Here is a 20,810-nt window from a genome sequence, read left to right as displayed (position 1 = left end):
AATTTATAAGAAAAATATAGATCAATAGCATTCATAGCATTTTATGTCTATTGGAAAATTATACAATGCAAAAAATTGACTATTGCTCTTCTTCTCTTTACATTCAAAGCAATGATTTCAAATCTAAAACAAAAAAGACAATCATTTCATTTTCTAGCATCTTGTACGAGGCTAATATTTGTTTTCAACTTCTTTTAATTCATGCAAATTTGTTTACATCACAAAGATATTGATTGGGATGATTTCAGTGTATGATTTGTGTATAGGGCTTGTAAGTCTTTTTTTTTAAAATTAATTTTCAGTCTGCAATTTCTATCGGAACCAATTTGTATTTTGTTTGGGTTTTGTCTGGGTTTATGGTTCCATTCTTGTGAATTAACGAAGTCATGTGACGAGATGTAAAAGCCATAAAAATAAGTTTCAATTACTTCAGGTTTGATACACCTACCTGATATGTTTTGTAGAAAAATAAACAGAAGTTAGTAAACACAACCCATAGTTTCTGCCAACCATTACTATTCTTAAACTTTCTTAATAAATATCCACTCATTTGGTTCTGAAAAAAAAGTTGCAATTTTTATCAGTTTACAGCAAACACACGCATGCTTCTAAATGATTATTATGCAAGAGGTTATATATATAACTGAAACATCAACCACAGAAAACATTTTATTGCAGTTTGTTGTTTTACTCTTTTTAATCATTTAACTATATATACAATCATACCTGTTCATCTTTGAAAAGTTTATGTGAGATTCCTTTTTTAAAGAATTTTTTCATTTTTTTTACATCAAATATAGTAATTTATAACATATATAAAAATCTTAATTTTTATAAGTGGGAGAGCCTAAATTTTTCCTTGATTTTGTGGGAGTCTCCCCCGCACCAATATGGAAGGGTTAGCAGGTATAATGAAGTGCGCCCATGGAAGTCACTTAAAATGTGTTGTCATGGCTTATTATTTACTAAATGTTTTGTGCTGTAGGTCAAGAAATTCCCTATTAATCAATCTGTAAATCTATCTATCTGTGGGTGTTAAGGACACATAAGACGTTTATACAACAATGCATCAGTTTATCATAAATTATACCAAATTCGAAGGATGTCTATTTTTGAATCTGATTCCTGGTTTTAAATGGTTGTTGTGTTCAGTTGCTTAGCTACTGTGCTAATAAAATAGCATCTGATTTCACAATTATATTTACTCTGTTCTTTCATTTAGAATTTCTCCTAACAAAACTATTAACTTTTTCAATAATTTTTTTACATACCCTGATAAAATGGAATTACCATGGTCTCTAAGACCTATAATTTTGTTACATACCTTGACAGACTTATCATGGTCTCTAAGATCTATAATCCTTTTCAGTATTTTATTACACACCCTAACAGACTTATCATGGTCTCTAAGACCTACAATCCTTTCCAGTATTAGGTTACATATCCTGACAGACTTATTATGGTCTCTAAGACCTACAATCCTTTTCAGTATTTGGTTACATACCCTGACAGATTTATCATGGTCTCTAAGATCTACAATCCTTTTCAGTATTTGGTTACATACCCTGACAGATTTATCATGGTCTCTAAGACTAACACTAGTATTTCTATGCCAACACACATGCATTGTAGTATTAGCTCTATGTTGTATCTGTTTCTCTGGTAGGTGACCATTCATTTCTGTATTTTCACCATCTACATTTTCTGTAGAACCTGTTTGTTTAGTTAAGAGATGTAAGATATATTATCTAAAGTTATGTTCAGTGAGAAATGTGAAGTTCCATGTAGTGTTGACCAACTCTTAATAATGGGAACATAAAAAAAAAAACAAGACTGAAGTTGATACCACACATCAACCAAAATCATTTACAATGTATGCTCCATCCATAAAAACCCGCTTGCCAAACTATTAAATTAAACAATTCATTGGGATTTAAGATAACTGCAATCAAATTCGGACAACAGAATTGCAGGTGGATGGACAAAGTGATTCAAATATATCACTGACATGCTGAGTAGGAGTAAAACATCATTCATTTATATCAGAAGTATTTTTTTTCAGGGAAAATGATATGATATGTAAAGTTTATATGCATGACGATGGTACTTCACCTTAGTTAAAAAACAGGAATTTCTGGAGGGCTGATAAGAAATTTATACAAAATCTAATATCCCCTAGAGGAATTACAGTAAAATAAAACAAGATCACATCAGCTTATCTTATCAAAGTAACAAATATAATGTTCTGGGTGCTCAAATTCAGGGACTTCTACACTTTTGTCAACATAAGTCCAATAATAAATGGAGGGCATTTATGACTGTAAACAGACATGAATTCATAAGGACTTACTTGTAGATGATTTCAGACTAGCATATCTTAATTTATCATCATTCCTATTTTTGGCCTGGATAATTGCTTCATTTAAATCTTCAATCCATTTGTCTTTTTCTTCTTGTGAACTGGAAAAAAATAATTTCAGTTCCTTTCTTAAAAAATACTGTATAAATAACTTGCTTGAATATCAAATGCAGAAAAAGCTTCTATCAAATTTTATTTTTTCAACAATTTCAGTTGACACTCATTGTATTTAAGTTCCAATAAGTTCCAAGGCAGAGTAAAATTTAAATTAATCTGCTCCCGTTCTTTATAAGTTGGAAATCAATCCAGGTAGGAACCAGAACATACATGCAGAACTAACTACATACATGTCAACACTTAAAAACAGTATATAATTCATTTTTTAAAAAGTGCAACCTGATAAAACATGTCACCATACAAATTTAAATAATATACAAAATCACTGGCCAGCCTTCAATGGCTTATGAAGCTCTGTTCAGTTATCTATCGAAGTTATAAAAATCAATGTCATTAATAAACTATATTATATCAAACTCTACATGTATGCTAAACACAAAGAATGTATGTAAGGCTCAATAATCCTGCATAAATAGTTCAAGAAACATACCTGGCAGCCACAAGAATACATTTATTACCACCATAAATAGCAAAACTATTGGCTACAGCCATTTTGGCATGATCAGATTCTTCAACCTGTAAATAGTTAGACAGAAACAGATTAACAATACAGCAATTTAAGAAAAATACAAAAAAGGACAGAATTACAGATGGATTGACAGACAAGGTAATTCCAATAAACCATCCACTGGTTGAGTGGGGTATACCTAATGGAAGACAGACAGTATACACAAAACATTCAATGTATACAGCATTCAAATATATGTGAGAGGATATACTTTGACTTTAACAAGACCTACCACTTAATTCACTAACTGTATTTAGTTTTTATTATAAATACAGTAAAAACAGTTCTTATTTGTAAAGCATTTATTAGATTCATGTTTTAAACAAATTCCAGGTCATAGGGATTATCTCTCTTCCTCTGCTATTGGTGCAGGCTTAATTAGTCTCTGGTGACTACATATCCAAGCTGCAATGTATTAATTTATTGAGGACATTACATTAATTTGATCAAATATGAATGATAGCCTCTTTGATTTTGCTACTGACAATATAATGTGAAATATCTCAACCAGGGTGTGAAAGTAACTATCATTCTGTTTTCTGGTGATCCAATTATGACACTTTTAATCATTTCAAGGATGTTTACTGATCTGTCAAAAAATAACAGGGACCTCAAAGGGTTGTGAAATCTTTTCAGATCTTTCATGCTAAGAAAAGGGTTGTGAAATCTTTTCAGATCTTTCATGCTAAGACAATATAAGTAGAAACAAGCAACTTGCAGCCATATGTCCCCCGGCACTGGAAAAAATGTTAAAGTGCACAAGCCCATAACTCCAGTAAAATTTGTTGAATCACAATGGCTGCACAATACGATCAACTACAAATGGTGACTAACAATCCTACAAAATTTGAATAAAGTTCTTCAAGCAGTTTCCAAGGAGTTGCATCCACAAATGTGAATGGACAGACGGACAATGTACAAACCCCTTAACTAGATTAGCTCCCTTTGGATGCCTCCCACAATTATTATACTCATCCTCATAAGATGCTGACACTTCCTACGAAATTTCATCAAAATCTAATGAGCAATTTATGAAGATTGTGGAAACAAGACACAAACAATATTTGACAGGGTGAATACTATATGTACCAAATGATGATACATAATTTCAATAGGCACACATTAAAAAAATATCCAAGGCCCATTTCCCATGTTTTTTTTTGCTATCCTACAACATGTTTTGATAAAATTTCTCTTAATATTTTTCACAATAAGCACTTATATTCAATATTAAATTGCAAATACACAAGTTTCTACTTGATGATATTTATACCCCATACAACAAAGTTGGGTGAAATAATGTTAATAACAGTCACATTAAATTTTTGGATGGGATAAATTTTCACAGAAATTGGTTAAGGAGGACTACTATTTTTGCAGGGGAAGTTAATAAAGATTCAATGATTTGGGGTATTGTGTGTATGCTAAGTAAAGTTTTTAAATATCATGTCAGAAATTTTGTCACCGTATTTTCTTAAACTTTAAATAGAACATGTCTAAACAACTTACTATCATTCCCCTTAAAGGCAGTTGTCCATGAACTTTGAACTGTAGTAAAGAAGAGGCTGTCCGACTAGAATATAACAGGATATCTGAGAACTGAAAAAAAGAAAGATTTCAGTAATGAAATGCATCAGTTATCCTTGAACTAGCATCTAGATTAAATCAACAACATGTATTTTATAATACAGCTTTTCATGATGGATAAAATCACTTAAAATCACTGATTTAAAAGAGCTCTAAACTTTTTCCATCAATTTAAAAAATCATCAACAATTAGTGAAATCAATTTATTGTAAAATACATTTGTAGTAAGCACATTTGTAGTACATTTGTAGAACCAACACCTACCAAGAAGAACATTCTTTGTTGATAGCCTTTCCTTGAAAATTTCTGTAAACATCCTTCTCTGACAAATTTCTGTAAATTAATATGTCAAGAAGTTACTGAATCATGTGAATTATAACTCAGTGTCTTATCATACTGGTGATATTTCCTTCAAATAATTCATTATATAGGAATACTTAGAAAACAGCATCAACCACTTATCAGTTATTTCTAGGATGCCTAATAATTTGATCATGAGTGTCAAAGAACACAAAGATTTAAAAGATTTACAGCAAGTAATATAGTTAACTTCAGGGAATAGAGTTAATCCTCAACTGAACAACCATTACTTGATAAAATGTCCAAGGTAGTTACTCGATAATTAAGATGTAAATGTTAAACTTTCTATAATTTCATAAGTATTTTAATCTAAGTAAAAGAAAGTTCAAACCTCTTCGACAATTGTCTAGTTAATAATCTTAGAAAATTAATCAGGTGATTGTCATTTAATCAACAGCAGACCAACTCCATTCCCTAAAGTTAACTATATTATTCGCTATAATAACTGAGCAGAAATTATTCTGCACTTTACCGATGAGTTGAATTATTTACCTTCTCATTAAGGGTGATCTAAATTTAGTTATTCATGCTAACCAATTGATTATCCTAATATCATTTATATTTTATCAAGGTTTTCACCTTCCAAATGGCTGATGAATTTCTAATCATTCTATAAGGACACATTAAATTCAGCCTAAAACAAGTGTTCTTTTTTAACTTAGCATATAATAATGCAATATAATGCACATTAACTGTTCGTTGCTTTCTGAAGTAAATATAATGGTATCAGAAATAATTTTACGAGGTCAACAAACAAAGCAGAAATTGGCAAAATTGGATGTAAATACACAATAAACAAAGAATTGTAACGGTAAAATCCATATTTGAAATAGTGGAAATCTACTAATAAATGGAAGAAAATCATCCCTGTGGTATAATATGATAACAGAACATATTCTATATTGGACAAAAGATATACAGGTTAACTTTACATACAACACACTAAGTAGAGATATTTCAGTCCTTTATGTCAAGTTATTGCATACAGGTGATCGCTAAGACAGATTTGACAATAATTCTACCCACCCGATCAGGATGTACAATGGTTTCTATCCCTATCATATCTCTCTGTAGTTCTATCAACTTCTGGAGATTTTCCTGAAATATGATGAAAAATGGTAAACAAAATGCAATTAAACCCTCATTAATGATCAGTGCAAATCTCAGTTAACCAAGTTGTCTGTTTGATAAACATAAGAATTCACTAATGTTGTAGGAAATACTGAATAAACATGAAGTTGTATGGGTTGCTCTGCTAGGTATACCCAGACTCAGTCAGGAAGTTGATACTGGACATCAACCAAAATTGCTTATAACATGAGCCCCATCTATATGAAACCATAAACTAAATTTTAAACTAATCCATCTATCATTAGATAATTCCGAAAAAATTGGAAAACTTCAATATACAACCATTCATTGAGTAAAGGTATAATTAAATGGCTTGTTAAACAGGTTTCTAGTTGAACAAACATCATGGTATATTATTAAAACTCTTTCCATACCTCCATCCTCATCTTCTCTTTACATTCAGACACTACATCTGACAACTTTCTCAAACACGCTGAAATAAAAATACAAGTACATCATTTCAGTATTTTGAGCAAATAAAAAATTCAAATTCCGACAAAAGGAAAAATAATAATGCATTAATGGAACATAAAATGATACCCCTTCTTACCCTTTAATGTTATTATAAATTGACATTGCCCCTAACAGAACTAATACCCCAAGCAGCCTGTTGACCCCTGTACATTTGTAGACAAATGTGGACACATGATTCATATTGGACACAATTATGAAGATGGATAGACTAAGCACTATTTACACACAACTTTGCTGCCATTTCTATAACACCCAACAAACCACAATAAATACTATTTTTCGTTGTTGACAACACAATGACAGAATATGACTGCAAATTTACTTTAAACATAAATTCATGACCATATGTACATTCCAATATGGTGATTCAACACCCTATTAAGTTTCATACTAATCCTGCAATTCGCTGAGGAGTAGATTCTAACAACGCATCCAACTAGGTTTTTCCTCCACCCCCCAAAAAAACACCTGTCATATATACATTTTTGTCCAAACATGAATTTCTGACACTATAAACACCCTAATATGGTAATCTAACACCCCAATAAGTTTCATAATAATCTTGCAAGTCACTGAGTAGGAGTTTTGGACAAGGCATCAGCCCAAGTTTTTCTGAATAAGCCTAATTCCAACAGCCATCATTTCTACATTTCTTGCCCAAACATAGATTCCTGACAATATGCACATCCCAATATGGTAATTTAACACTCCATTGAGTTTCTTCACAATCCTGCAAGTCGTTAAGGAGGTGACAACATATCAGACAAGGTTCAAACAGCCGTCACTTCTATAATTTTTGCTCACACATAAATTTCTGACAATACGAACACAATAATATTGTAATCTAACACCCCAATAAGTTTCATAATAATCCTGCAAGTTGTTGAGTAGGAGTTGTGGACAGTGCAACAGAACAAGTTTTGCTGAAAAAAAGCCCAAGTTCAACAGCCATCATTTCTACAATTTTTGTCCAAACATAAATTCCAGACAGTATACACATCTCCATGTGGTTATATCCCACAAAGTTTCAAAACAATGATGCAAGCTGCTTAGAAAAAAGTTGAGGACAGACCGGGTGAAACCTATAGGACCCCCAAACTTCCTTTGCAGGGGGAGGGGGTATTATAAATAAGGAATAGAAAAACCGACAATAAATCTATTACTGTAAAAGTACTATTGTTCGTGGGGTACCAATTTTTGTAGTTTTCAGGGTAGGTTAAACCACGAAATTGTGTTCCCAACGAAAAGGAAATTGCCATTGATGAGTATAATGAAAATCTGAAAACCACAAATTCGTGTTTCTTCCATTATCCACGAAAATTGGTATCCACAAATTGAAGTACTTTCACAGTAACATCTATGTTTGGACAGCTTTAGTTACAAGTCGGAAATTTTATGCTTAAATTAGGTAACACAAAATATGTTTCTAAAATATAACATTGATCACAAGGAACATGTGCACCCAATAAACCACACATTTGTTTGGAAAAAAGGTTGAAAATTAACTTGATATTGAACATTATAAATTAAGATTTCTGACAGACACCTTTACCAAATGTAAGTAGTGTTGAGATACAGAATCATTATCTAAGATATATCAATAAGAGTTATTGTGATGGTGAAAAATGATGACAAACATTGATGGTATACATTAATGTGTTCTGTGTCAATCCCTAGATCATTTCTTTAAAGTGCACTTTAATGGATGTGTTCAGTTGGTCACTCTACATAATGGATTATATAAAAAATGCACAGTGCAGAGTTGGGAATGTTGAAACAAACCTTGCATGTTTTCTTTGTCAACTGAAATAATACATACGACTATACCTATCAACCCACTTCTTTTTAAAGCTGATTTTGTCAATGAATGAGTCTATGAGAACAAGTTAGGAAATACAGAAATCTTCTTAGAATACTTATCTTACAAAAATTGATGATTATATATGGTTTCAATACATCAACATTAAACCTGCTGAAATCAGGAACCCTAATAATTGGCAGCAAAAATTATGATTATTTTAGATACGCTGAAAAGAGGCTGTTTTCATGCCATTTGATAATTAAAAGTATATTACTGAGTACTATTGTGTACAGAGAAAAAAATCCTCAAGTTAGACTTACCATCACAGTCAGGATAATCTTGATGGTCCAAAGCATAGTGTTTGGTTATTCCTACAAAATAAAGCAAATCAACACTGATTGATTGATAATTGTTTACCATGCACTGGCAGATTGATAGGTGTAGATTATAATGCTTGGTAACAGTTGCAAGACATAAAAACATACACAATAAACCAGAAAATCCACAGCTTTCTATTAATGTATATATACTCGTGTCTCGCTGCATATTTTTGTTTTTGTTTCCATACTCTTTTCTCCTTCAACTAAAAGTTCAATGACTTCACAACATAAAATTGTACAGCTTCTTTAATGTTATAAGGCCATTCACAGACAATTCTGTGGTTGTTAGAAAACAGGTGTCATGTAATGAAACATGTTACAGAGCATACTATGATGATGTTCAGGGGATAGTGTCGGTCTTCTTATGATTCAATGATAACCATTTGGTGAACTGCTTTAGGTAGTTTACAGAACAATTAGGATTTGATTTTCTATCATTCACTTGATTAATCCATAGCCTAGGAATCAAAGTCTGAAAGTTAGTTTACTGCTTCTATTTATTGTGCAGTTGACTACCTGAGGCAGTTCATTAAGTAATTGTCACTTAAGCAAGGAATGACCACCTCTATCCCTGAACACAGTCATGACATGCTCTGTAGTCATCAAGATAAACTTAAGGTTATTTTACGCACAGGACTACCTGAAATATTTGTCAGTTGGTTTACTAGAAAAAAAAAAATTCTCACCAGTCAAATATTTGTACTATACTTACTTTCTAGTATTAACTTATAATGCAGTAATCTCTGGCCTGGTTTAAGGAAGAATGTATTCAAAGGGAGATAACACACTTTTTGAGATTCAAAGTCTTTATACATGTGATCAAATGACCTATCCTTCTTCATTGTGTCCTGAATTTGTGCCAGTAAATCTTCTACTATGTCGATATAGTATCGATACATCTGTAATGAACATTTGTAAAAAAAATAAAACAAATCCAGTATATAGAACCAATCAGTACTATTCTATTTGCATCAACAGTAAGATGTGCCTAAACCAAATTCCTTTTGAACTTCAAAATTAGTTTGTTTCAGACAGATACTTGGTTTACTAAAATTCAAATTACATTTACACAGGCAAATGTGCCACACATGAGAATCATATGGTTTGCATCATAAGATTATCATATAAATCAAGCACCATATGATAATCATGTTTCAGTGTACATATGATTATCACATGATAATCATATGTTTTTCACGAACATATGATTGTCATATGTTTTTATGCCAAAATTACCATATGAGAATCACGATTGTCATATGATTATCATATGAATTGAGCACCATATGATTATCATATGTGGCACATTTGGCTATGTACAGTAGCAGTTGCAAGATATTAAACCTATAAATTCAAAACATCATTATAACAAACAAGGTAATTCAAACCAACTTCCAAAAAGAAATAGGCAGTACACAAACTAGTCTTGGTATATATGACCTAAAATGATCAGATAATCAACAGGTCCACTTCCTTAAAAAAAAAGTGGTCAACAATGTTGCTGATTTTACATGATTTGTTTTTGTGTTTATCTTATAAATGCAAAAGAATCATGCAAGTATCTTTGTAATTTTGAAACATATGAAAACATGATTTAAAAGGTATAGATGAACAATCTCATGGTTCTGTTTACTTAAAAAAAACTGTAGTATTTTGTGCTTTAAGAATTGAAATGTTTTATTGCCTGTTTTAACCAATGTGGGCCATATATCAGATCTATTTATGCTGCTTTAGACTTAACTAATGAAGATGATTTTAACTTGGGCATTTTGGAGAGATCTACAATCCATAGAGTGTAATTTGGAGTAAAATTTTGTAAAAGCAATGTTGAAATGGTTATGGTACCGGTAGAGTCCTCAGCTAAATTTGGCAAAAAAAAATTTTCTTCACATGTATGTAGCCTAAATTTAAACAAATACAGTACCTACCTAGATTAAATAAATAGCAAAGAAGTAACTAACAACCAGACTGAACAGACGTCAGTAATACAGTATAGACTTACATTCAGAATATGGATATTAAAGCAGTTATTCATTATATCACCTATTCTTTGGTAATCACCATTCATATGAGCATTTGTCTTTCCTTCCCTGTAAATCAAATAGCATCTTTTTACATTTGTTTACAATGTTTGAACTTTTGTTTCTACCTCAGCATTCAGTAATAGAAAAAACTCTGGACAGAATATTCTATTTTTAACAGAAAACTTGTTCACAAATATGTTTGTAAATCATATTCATACAATATCTTCAATCATATCTTTATTGTGCCAGTTCACAGAAGCAACAGCCCAATGTAAAGCATGTCATCCCATCTTGACACAGAATTCTGACTCTGAGCCAATCTGACATTGCTATAAAACCTTAATACTGTGTTCTTGTCAGAGAAGCAGTGACTACTAATTTTACAGTCTTTGAAGTGACTCCGCTATGGATCAAAAACAAATCTCCTGTATCTGCTCTTAGGAGATAATCCATATTGAAGATATTTGAATTCTACTGTGCATCCTATACAATTTTTATCTCCTAAGAGCAGGGGTTAAATGAAAAACTAAATGTTAATTTCTGTTTACTGAAGCATTTTAAACAAAATATCAAAAATAAAAATATGTATACTTTCCAACCATGTATCACATTTTGCATGATTCTTAGCTGGAGTGCTACTTAAATCCTTACATAAACTTTTGATTTCATTATCATGAATTAATCAGTAATCTTACCACATAGAAAGTCTCTGGTCAAGTTCCTTCAGAAACTCACAATGGAATTCATAGATAGGTAGCAGACTGGTGAACAACTTACTCAAACACTCTGGTACATTCTCTTCATTAGAAGCTGCATTTCTAAACCACTATCAAAATATAATGACATTTTATTTCATAGTAGCTACTATCAATATACAATGACATTTTATTTCAGAAAAACTACTGTCAATATACAATGACATTTTATTTCATAGTAGCTACTATCAATATACAATGACATTTTATTTCAGAAAAAAACTACTGTCAATATACAATGAAATTTGATTTCAAACAACCACTACCAAAAGACATTTAAAATCCAACACCACAGAGAATGCAAGAAAGGGAAATCTGAGACATCCGAAGATAAGATTTCAAGTACTCTTTAATGATGCTCTGTGTATAAGGAACATTTCATTCTTACTCCAGGGTGTCTGAGATTTTTTTAAGTGGTGAGTGGTGTTTGATTCTTGTTCTCACCTTGTCTAAAAATTGAGAAAATGACATTTTGTCTCATAGTATCAACTATGTAAAGAAAATTCAAGTCACTGAAATCATCTCTGAAATGTACCAATCAAATCACTAGGATTATATCTACTTTAATAAATAACTAAATACTGTGAAAGTTTTTATTTGTGGGTACAAATTTTTGAGGATTCTTGAATTTGTTGATTTGAAACTTTATCATACAAATGAATGGGAAGTTTTCTCTTCTTTGGGAACCAAATTTTGTGGTTCACTAGACCCATGAAAACCACAAAAATTGGTACCCCACAAACAATAATACTTTCACTGTAAGCAATTCACTAGGTCCTGGTAAAATAAAATAAGGTACTCTTAAAGTTAAAAAATAATTATAATGTGATTTTCTCCTTTAATGCCTTGTTATTATGATCCTCATACATTATTTCAATATCTAAAATCGACTTGATGCAGTCCTTACATATATGTAATATTAAATATTTTGTCTTCCTTACAATAGTTAAAACTTCAAGATCTTTTTTATATGTTCTCTCCGTCATCAACAACTCTTTAGCTATATAGTAAGCTCTATCCACCAAATGTCTCTGAAAAAAAAAGATAAATGTACATGAAGCTTAGCAAAAACAGGATAACTTAACTAAGTTCTAAATTATGTGATAATTGATTTGTAACAAGTTTTACAATTGGTTGGTTCTCTAAGATAAACAGGATTATTCTGTTTAATCTGGTTTGGTACTTTGATGCATTAAGGTTGAATTCTCACATTCACGTTCAATTGTTCAAATAATCCCAAACAAAATTGCTTACTGATTACAAATCAGATCTTAATATTTGGATTTGAATCCATTAGAAACATTCCTTAATTAGCATGAGGTTGCATGTATTCTCATGTATAGGAAGTTGATATTGGACAGCAACCAAAACTGCTTTCAAAATAAACCTCATCTATATAAAGCTTCATACAAATTTTTAATTTAATCTGTCCAGTGGGAGCCAAGAATTTTGTGGTGAACATATGAACTGAATAATGGATGGACAAGATGATTCTAATATACATCCACTTATATAAACAAGAAGGTACACATAGAAAACAAAAAAAAAGAGTGTTTCAGAAATTCTTGAAATTAACCAGACCTGATTTTATGAGGTCAACAAACAAAGCGGAAATTGGTAAAATTGGAAGTAAATATACAGTAAAACAAAATTATAATGGTATAATCTGGATTTGAAAAAGCAGAAGAAAATCAGGTTTGAATTAACATAAATACATCCAATAAGTTTTAAGTACAAAATACCTTTGCTTTTCGTTTGTGGTCATCCTCAGAATCTTCTGTCTTTGATGATGATAAGACACTAACATTGCTCCTAGGTCCTTCATGTTCTGACAGAATGGATGTGCCATGGTTCATGTCTCTCTGTGGCGTTGACCTGAAGCCAGGAGGAGTGTAGGGGATATCATCATCCAATGGAGGAGGAGGTGGGGGAGGAGGAGGCGAGTCATCTCGTTCAAGCATGACATTGTCAACCTCACTAACAGTTCTGCAAAGAAAGTATACAAGGATGTGTAAGAAACAAAACTACCATTTACACATGTTAACCACAAAAGATATTTAATGTAGATCATACCTATAAGGACAGATTATCTTTTTCAGGTATCATATAAATTTATAAAAATATGTATTTGAATGAGCAAATGATTTTGATAAGATGTAAAATTGTATCTTGAAATCATTTTAAAAGTAACTTTGTTATACTGTACATGCACTTTTAAATTGTAATGCCAGGAAAGTGAACTCAACAAAAACACAACAACCAACAGGCAGTTGGCATACTTCTGGGCTAAAAAGCCTACATACTATTCAACCCTTCAAGCTGAAGTAGTACATTTAATTTCAATTTTAATTTCAAACTGACCCCATGCAGGATGGGTTGCAAAGTTCTATCCAGCAAAAAATTATGTGACAGACAAATACATGTACATATATGAACAGCAGTAAAACTTAAGGCCTCTAACATCAAGATGTTGGGACATGAAAAAAATATTTAAATTGAATCTAGTGGAAGTTTATTTGTATTTGTTAGTAATTCTGTCAATAACTACCAGTATTTTGCCAAAATTAACCCTACTTTTCAAACATGAATTAATAATCTCAGGGGTTCAAATCAAGAATATTTTCAAAAATATCATAGTCTGCAGGATTTAACCTTAAATTTTGACCTGGTAGAAAACAGCTTAAATATGTGTAGTTCTTTACAATCATAGCTGAAATTTTGGTAGCCAAGACCAAAAGTGGGCTACTAATTTCAAACATCACATTTAATATATCATTGTATCTCTACCTATTGACATGGGCAACAAAGTCAGACATTTCTGGTTCGTCTTCAACAACTGCTGGTATGTCAGTAACCTCGTCACATCGAGATAATCGGTTCTCATTCTGTCGATCTCTGGCACTCTGATATTCCTTAGTACCAAACACAGGGGCAGACATTTTCCGGTCTTCGGCTCTAAGGGCATGAGGGGGTTTGTTTGGTGTAAAATTTGGATAAGCTGCAGCATTAGTATATGGTGGAGGCATATCTGAAAAAGATAACACAATAACTATGAAATACAAATTGTATGAAGTAATATGAGTCCAATCTATTTTACAGGCCTACAATACATGAGGCTCTAAATTCATACATAACCTTTAAAGACAAGGCTTAGAACCACAAGAAAATGCTAGGCTGTGCTGAGCATTTTCACTGGTTCAAGCACAAGTCATATATCAAAGTTGATGTCAAGTAAGTGCACTGTTCTTGTCTTTATATTGCAATGCAAATTTGAATGAAAAATAACTTTTAAAAGCAGAAAAAAACATTTAAAAAAAAAATTTAAAAATGATCAACATCCTGACAACGTCAAAACAATACACGAAGTTATTTTCAGTCAGTGTTGGTATACTGGTATGGTTGCAGTATAAATATCAACAAGTTCAATTTGATTTCTTGGGAAACCATTTCATGAAGAAATAAGTAATTTCATAGCCTTACTATTAATTTTTAGTTATAACTTGATAAAAGTATCACATGCTTTGCACTGATAGACAGTCAATATATATAAGTTTGCCTATGCTGTTGCCTCTGACCTATATCATCAATAACAATATTCTCTAACATCAAAAATCAATCATTTACATTGTTACAGCGTAACAAATACATAGGTAGTTCAATGCAAAATATAATCCATCAATACCACATTACATAACACTAGAAATTAAAAAAATAATACATGTATAATGAATAATGTTTCCATAATATCAAACACATTAAGGCATGAAATATGATCACTAACATATGTTCCATCATCTCTATACATATAAAAACATGAGAAAAAAATTCATTTGTAATACCATGGGAAAGTACAGCACTAACTTGATTCATTAAGAATTTATAAACATAGATATTTCTGTGCTTTACATATCTATAACTTTTGCTTTCAGTTATCACTGAGCTTCATATATCAATATGCATTAGAATAAAGCTATACTAAGGGGAATAACTCCTACAAAAATTATGATAAAACAGATCTTAATTTTGATTCAATTAATAATGAAAATGGTTCACAACATCAAAAGTAATACTTTTGTAAAACTAAGACTAAATTTTAAAAAATGCAGAAGCTAACTAATAAGTACATTGAACCAAAATTTAAAGTTTTTTTATGATTCTGTACATGGTGACAATAATTGTACCACGAAAAATAGGGCATAAATGGAACATTAAGTGGTTAACCCCCTCCTCCCATGTAATGGTGAAAAATGGAGGGGGAATGGCGTAATGTTCAAATCAGCTTAACATGAAAACTACATTTTGGATTTGTTGAAAATTGAACTTAACCTGTAATTAATGGTATTTAACAACTGCGTAAATTTTTTTTAAAGAAAAATATCAATGACCTGTCCTCAAGTTATCTTCTGGAAACTGAGGATGAGGCCAACAGATGGACAGACACAAAACTTTTTGTATGGTATCACATAATACTTATAAATACAGTATAAGAAGTTTACATCAACCAACTCTGTCTGGACTCTACAAAGGCCTGTACCTAACGCCAACTGTCACTTAAAGTAAAAGATCACACCAAATAGCCCTGCCTGAACTTTATACAGGCATGTACATAAAATCAACTGTCAGTAAAATGCTATTAGGACCAGCATAATTGTGACTTTACATAATAACCTCTTAGCAATAGCCAAATGACCCTGCCTAATCTCTACTCATGCTTGTATCTAAGATCAACTGCCAGTAAAATGCTATTAGGACCTGTATAATTGTGACTGGTTGAACAATAAACCTCTCAGCAATAAATATTTGCATGTTTAAGTACAATCTACAGTGCAGCATATTGATTACTGATGTATCATTGTATAATTAGGCTATAGTGGATAATCACTTTAACTTTACAATTACTTCAAAATTAAGGGAAGATATTGCCTTCCTCTAACATAAATCTAGCTGTGAAACTAATATCTTCCAGCAGATATTGGTAGTCATGGAATAACATGCTGAATTATCTGAGGTATTACACAGATGAAATATGCAAACTCTCTCAATCGGAAGAAATAGAATAATTCTTGGTCACATAGCTCTACTTGATTGAAATAGGGTTGGTCCTTATAGGTTGGATGACTGTTTAAATAGCATTTAAATTTCACTTAGGTTTCAATTTATTACACTTAATCCTTCCAATATTTTCATTTTGATAAAAAGTTTCATCAATTTATTAATATAAAATATTTCTACTTTGCTATGAAAGTTTGCATGGGATATACTACTGAAAAAAACTGCAATTTAAATTTTTGTTTATACATGTATCTAACAAACATATGTGATCAATCACACTAGTGTCCAACAAACATATATGATCAATCACACTAGCGTCCAACAAACATATATGATCATCCACACTAGTGTCCAACAAACATATATGAGCAATCACACTAGTGTTAGCATATAGCAGGTTATTTTGGTGAGAGTAAAATTTGGCGACTCTGAGGAAAAAATGTATAAAAAAAATTTTGGCTCTTCTAATTTTGAGCCTAGAGTATAATTTTTCAGAATTTATTTTGTCAGTTTTAGAAAGACTACTAAAATATGCCAAAATTACCAGCTACATCTTGACAAAATACGTGATTTTAGCTGTCCAAAAAATTCTGTTTTCATATTTTATTTATGTTATCTATAATCAATATATATGCATAAAATGTTTGGATATTTGTATATTTTTTTTTAACAAAAAGTGTTTTTTTTACACTCCAAGATTACCCAGATGTTAATTGATCAGCCTCAGTCGATAGCTTCCTAACCATGTCATAGTGATGAATAAAGACTCTAACCTAATCTAATAATAAGTGTGACCAAACAAATAATTTACCCACACTGCTAGTACCAAATTTGTCTGACCAATGTATGAATCTTGGCACTTAATAGTAAAATCAATAACTAAAGAAGCCAATTTGACTATTGTCAAGCTTCTCATCAACATTGGTCACAGAAAAGTCAAATTACATCAATGCATATTATATTTTATAGGATTTTCGTCTATACTAGGGAAACACAACTTTTTTAATCTCACTATACCAATTTAATCATGATAAACAATATCTAATGCTTGTAACAAAAACCCTTATATTACGTTTGTCGCCTTAAATTAAAGGATTTTGTATTTTTTTTTATGAATGACGTTTAAAGTCAACTTTGAATCAATTACTAATTACTACTATAAAAAGCTGTTGCATGCCAAATTTTGAGGCATTAACAATAAATTTCAATCCAACAGGTGGAATTTTATCGTATGCATATAAAATATAGATTTCTGTAGATCTATGAACAAACTAGCACTATCAGACAATACATACTGTAAAATATGTAATACATGTATGATTTAAATTGTTGATTACAAATCAATTATCTTAAAAAAAATCTACTGTTTTATCTCTGTACCAAAGGTTTAAATAGCTGCCATCTTTATGTTGTGTATCAGATAAGATAGATATGGAGATATTTAATTATTCATCATTTTTGGCACGGTGGGTAGTCTTTTATAATAATTAGTTGTGAAGAAATAATCATCTGTAAAGTAAATGCAATAATCAACCCTGTCAATGTGCAACATCATTTCAAAATCTAAAATGAGGGTCTATAGGAAAAACTCGAACTGATTCCACACTTCTGTAGAATAAGAGAACCAGTTTAATAGTAGTAGCCAATCAAAATGCTAGAGCATATGAACAACAGCTATTACACAAGTAATACAGCCAATCAGAAGTTTGGTTTAAGTAAGAAAACTGTCAATGGTATCACTGCTAGCTTAAAAAAAAACTGATTTCGAGCCGCTAAAGTCATTCAATGTTTTTTTTTCCTAAACATCAAGGACCAAATGGCATTTTTTCAACAACTAAATGACATTTTGTTTTGTACTTCACTCCAAAATACTACCAATTGTCTTAACCTTGATTTTGCTGCTAGACAACGACCATTAGGCCAAAATAAATAAAATATCTTAGATTCTCAACCCCTCAGGACCCACCTTTTTTATCTTCCGAAAAAAGAAAATTTATTAGGTAAATTTCTTTCAAATTGACATCAATTTTCATTTAAATTGATAACAAATCAAAAATTTAATTTGCCTGTGCCCTAATTTTATAAATCTAGGAATTTTCTCATTGTGGCCATATATTTCCTAGTTTGATATATTTATCAATAACCACTTTCCAAGTTCTGCTCAGAAGCAAATAAAAATCATTAAACTATAATAATAATAATAATAAAAAAAACAAAATGAAAACTTTTCAATGCAAGGAGAGGTTAAGTCCAATTTCTAAAACTGAGCTTCACCACTGTTCTTTACAGGAGAATGCTCCTGACATTAGAATTAGCATTCTAATACTTAATAGCCATTCCAAAAGTACCATAAAGTTAACAGAACAGATAATAAAGGTCTTCCCTCAGGAAATTTCACTAAAATCAATAGCTGTATTGAATTAAATAATTCAAACAATGTTTGTGTGGCTTACTTCAGCACATAGAAATAATCAATGGTAAAAATCTTTGATTATGTTAGGCTCCAGTAAGACACTTCATCAAGTTGGAGCCAGGTTAAATATTGTCTATAAAAGGAATAGAATTTCATGTTGCAGCTTCAGATTTTTCTTACTAAAAATCAATAATCATTAGCCTACCCTGTAGACCCTCTCAAGAAGTTATAAAAGATTATATATTGATATTAGCTTGGGACAGAGTCACTTAGATGTTCAAATCGTGTCTCTGATACTATTGGACCATGCTGACAGAACAGGTTAATGAAGAGCTACTCTATAATTAACAAGTCATCCAATCAAAATCCACTCAGTTCCAAAAACCCTTCATTTTCTTAACCAATCACATTACTTCTGATGCATTCTGGGAAATCCAGAAAAATGCTGAAAAATTCACCCCTCCCTATTTATAAATTAAAATAATCCAATGTATATTTATTATGTATGTGTAGTTGAGTAGTTCTCAATAGAATGTCAAATTTAGTCATGTTTTGAGCTGTGTTGATGTAGTTTGATATTTTCTGATTAAGCTTTGAAAACATCTCAAGGTTGATGATTCTTAAACTCATTTATTTTCATAACTTGTACCAGACTCATAAGAAAACAAATAACAGATATGATAGATAAAATTTCACAGAGAGCTTCAATAACCAAAGATTGATTGATTAATCAACATCTTGCTTGTACATCTTACAGAGCAGAGAATCGACAATATGTTACAAGCCTAGGACTGATTCTAAAGATTTTGAAGTTTATCAGAGAGATAGCTAAAAGATGCTGGAAGATGACAGTTCACAATTGAGACTTTTTGTTCCAAGGACAGAAAAATCAATATGGCCACATTGCATCTTTCCATTTATTCATTAAAACAGCCTTCACTTTCCTATCCAATTACAACAGAATATATGAAGAACCAAAAAACTGTGAATATCAATTTATTGCAACAAAAACCTACTGGTAAATAATAAATGAAAGAAACTCTCAACAGGAGGCCTCATTTCATATCATCACAAATGTGCCGTTAACTAGAAAAATTATAGCATTAACAATTATCACTCCATTATATTCAGACAGAGTTCTGAACTTATGACTAGGTAACCACCTTCATTAGAAAACAATTCCACTATTAACTCAATATGGAGAAAATTCACTTTTTACAACTGACACTTTTTTCTTCTTTTATAAAATCGAAGACAATAAACCTCATTAGATGCACTCAATCTTGCAACCAGCTGATAGTTACTTTAAACTAAAAGCTCACAGGAAAGCAAAAGAAAAGTTATAAAGGAAATAGCACTATTCAAATGATAGATTATTTTTGTTCTCTAGGAGGTTGAACAAGACAACAAAAATCAAAGAAAAAAATCCAAATGTAATACTACAATGAAAGAGTAAAAAGAGAAAATAATTTTTTTTTTAAATGAGAAAAAGTGTCAGATAACTTGTATTGAAAGGATATTGTAGTTATAATTTAAGGTTACTGGGTGGTTTAGGTGATATTTAGAGAACTGATTATAGAACCGAAGCATACATCAGGTTTTTTATTTCGTCTGTATGTTTTGTAATGGTAAAAGAAAGTAAAAATTACAAATATTTCAAAGTCACAAATTCAATCTTTTTTCTTTAATTTAGCAGTAAAACAACTAGGTCTGCATCTGTATATATATATACTGAAGATACTGTTCAATTATATATTTAAAGGTGCTGTTAAAAATTGCTTTGTAGTGT

At 31.2% G+C, this 20,810-nt stretch overlaps 1 protein-coding gene across 10 annotated transcripts in view; it reads right to left on the bottom strand.

The window, feature by feature from the left end:
- Positions 1-20,810, bottom strand: part of LOC148625504 (FERM, ARHGEF and pleckstrin domain-containing protein 2-like) — an 86,054-nt gene that overhangs the window by 7,050 nt on the left and 58,194 nt on the right. For 5 of the 10 annotated variants that reach the window (XM_088569115.1, XM_088569119.1, XM_088569116.1 and 2 more), the window contains 16 exons: positions 14,344-14,584; positions 13,299-13,542; positions 12,498-12,587; positions 11,497-11,627; positions 10,780-10,867; positions 9,490-9,676; positions 8,718-8,768; positions 8,379-8,399; positions 6,497-6,555; positions 6,018-6,089; positions 4,896-4,964; positions 4,554-4,643; positions 2,967-3,052; positions 2,351-2,460; positions 1,565-1,713; positions 449-556 (listed from right to left, as the gene is read on the bottom strand). In XM_088569115.1, the coding sequence (XP_088425241.1) occupies positions 449-556; positions 1,565-1,713; positions 2,351-2,460; positions 2,967-3,052; positions 4,554-4,643; positions 4,896-4,964; positions 6,018-6,089; positions 6,497-6,555; positions 8,379-8,399; positions 8,718-8,768; positions 9,490-9,676; positions 10,780-10,867; positions 11,497-11,627; positions 12,498-12,587; positions 13,299-13,542; positions 14,344-14,584 (1,796 nt within the window). The remainder of the gene's footprint in view (positions 1-448; positions 557-1,564; positions 1,714-2,350; positions 2,461-2,966; positions 3,053-4,553; positions 4,644-4,895; positions 4,965-6,017; positions 6,090-6,496; positions 6,556-8,378; positions 8,400-8,717; positions 8,769-9,489; positions 9,677-10,779; positions 10,868-11,496; positions 11,628-12,497; positions 12,588-13,298; positions 13,543-14,343; positions 14,585-20,810) is intronic. The other 5 variants (XM_088569121.1, XM_088569120.1, XM_088569122.1 and 2 more) reach the window with 1 other exon arrangement.

This window comes from Perna viridis, chromosome 2 (assembly GCF_037379345.1).
Source record: "Perna viridis isolate PV_CMFRI_1.1 ecotype Kerala chromosome 2, ASM3737934v1, whole genome shotgun sequence".
Lineage (NCBI taxonomy): Eukaryota > Metazoa > Mollusca > Bivalvia > Mytilida > Mytilidae > Perna > Perna viridis.
Note: the sequence above shows the minus strand (reverse complement) of the source record. Positions and strands in the feature narration are given on the sequence as shown.